The sequence below is a fragment of the Priapulus caudatus genome, unplaced genomic scaffold (genome assembly GCF_000485595.1).
Source record: "Priapulus caudatus unplaced genomic scaffold, Priapulus_caudatus-5.0.1 Scaffold95, whole genome shotgun sequence".
Taxonomy (NCBI): Eukaryota; Metazoa; Priapulida; class Priapulimorpha; order Priapulimorphida; family Priapulidae; genus Priapulus; species Priapulus caudatus.
Window position 1 is genome coordinate 283,225 of NW_014577156.1, and position 1,701 is coordinate 284,925.

The 1,701-nt window shown below is 42.0% G+C and overlaps 1 protein-coding gene across 5 annotated transcripts in view; it reads left to right on the forward strand.

The window, feature by feature from the left end:
- Positions 1-1,701, forward strand: part of LOC106804990 (mannosylglucosyl-3-phosphoglycerate phosphatase-like) — a 61,703-nt gene that overhangs the window by 12,638 nt on the left and 47,364 nt on the right. For 4 of the 5 annotated variants that reach the window (XM_014806428.1, XM_014806430.1, XM_014806429.1 and 1 more), the window contains one exon: positions 1,463-1,602. In XM_014806428.1, coding sequence (XP_014661914.1) covers positions 1,463-1,602 — 140 coding nt within the window. Of the gene's footprint in view, positions 1-1,270; positions 1,344-1,462; positions 1,603-1,701 lie in introns of those variants that run through there. The other variant, XM_014806432.1, reaches the window with a different exon arrangement.

Below are 1,701 nucleotides of genomic sequence, written 5' to 3' on the forward strand. Positions count from 1 at the left end.
CCCACGTACAGACTACAAAATTTGATCCTAAATTGCAGCATACAGACACAACCAGGCTCAATTGGGCTAAGTTAGCACGGGTTGACTGTGCATGCTCAGTTTAGCTTGTTACATCACTTAGCAGACAGCAATCACGGTTAAACAATGTTCTGTTGGTCTACCACCGATAGCATTTATTAGGATTTATACTGCATTATTGTAATAGCAAAAGAAGAAGAATATTAAGTGGCTATGGCTCCCTACCTGCCATGATGTCACTATGGCTTCCCACCTGCCGTGAACCTGTCAGGTGATTGAATAGGCAGCAGAAGCTGCAACCAGGGTATAATCAAATCTGGGTATCCGATCATATTTCAATTGAACCATTTTATCACCAATGTAAAGTGAAAAGTATGTGTATGAAAAAACACCAGGGAAGTGTAAACATGCACATTCCTATGTCTGTCTTCCTATACATTCTGGATAGATTCTTCTGGCCAAGTTATAAGTAGATTAATGAAGTGAAGATTAAAAACAAAATTGCAGACAATTTCACATGCTACCGTCCATTTATATACCCAAAATAAGGCTATGCGCATGCGTATATCAAAATTTAACCCACACCTGGTCCTGGATTGCATACAGACACAATTTAGCGCTAGCTAACTTAGTAAGGGATAACTTAATTAGCACGCTTTGAAGCGGGGCTGGCCCACCTCCATTCGTGGGGCTAATTTAGTCTGGACTAGCGCGTATTTAGCCCGGGATAGCATGTACACACTGCAAAAATTAGGGCGCCCCTGGGTCGGACTAGTTCGATGTAGGATCAAATGTACCTGTAGGGGGTATTAGTCCATGTTATCAAAAGGCCATTAACAATTTATGTTATGATCGGCTTTAGATGTCATCTCAAACCAAATCTATTTCCCTTCAGAAGACTGTTGGTTATAGAATTTATAGTTTGAACTGCACCCTGATTCCATTATGAAGCCGTTTAGAACATTGGCTTGGTTGACCTTGGTATTTCATCGTTGTTCAAAGTGCCAATAATTGTCTTGCCAACAAAGCTATTATTTTTGCTTTCTATTTTGAGCAGTAAGATTTAGTCAGCTATTCAGTGCTAATTAGAACTCCAAAACTCGGATCAAACTAGAAGTTCACTAACATATATGTTGTGTGTGCCTTCCTGTCTGTCTACTCCCGTTTTGTTCTTCATGACGCTCACCTGTCTTAGTGTCTACTGCCCTGTTACCCTGCTAGTCTGGTCCCTATTTCAGTAAGCAGTTTTATGCAAGGCCAACAAATGCTGCCAGTATTGAACTTTGCTGGAGTAGATGTTGCAGTGTACGGAAATCATGATTTTGGTAAGTCTACTTCTAGTACGTAATCACGGCAGCCAGGATCTGTCTAATGAGACTGCTTGCATCTCATTACATGGACTTGTGTATTTCGTCATGTATTTGACTCATGTTGTCTGCTGTAGATCACGGAGTGGATGAGCTGGTGGAGTTTACACAGGAGTGCCACTTCCCATGGCTTATGTCTAATGTGTTTGACAATGATACCAACAAACCACTGGCAGATGGTCTCCTCACTCACGTCGTGAAGTGGGCAGGGAAGAAGGTAGTGCTTTCCATCTTCCTCTGTCTCTCTCTCTCTCTCTCTCTCTCTCTCTCTCTCTCTCTCTCTCTCTCTCTCTCTCACTCTCTGTGTATGGCTGTG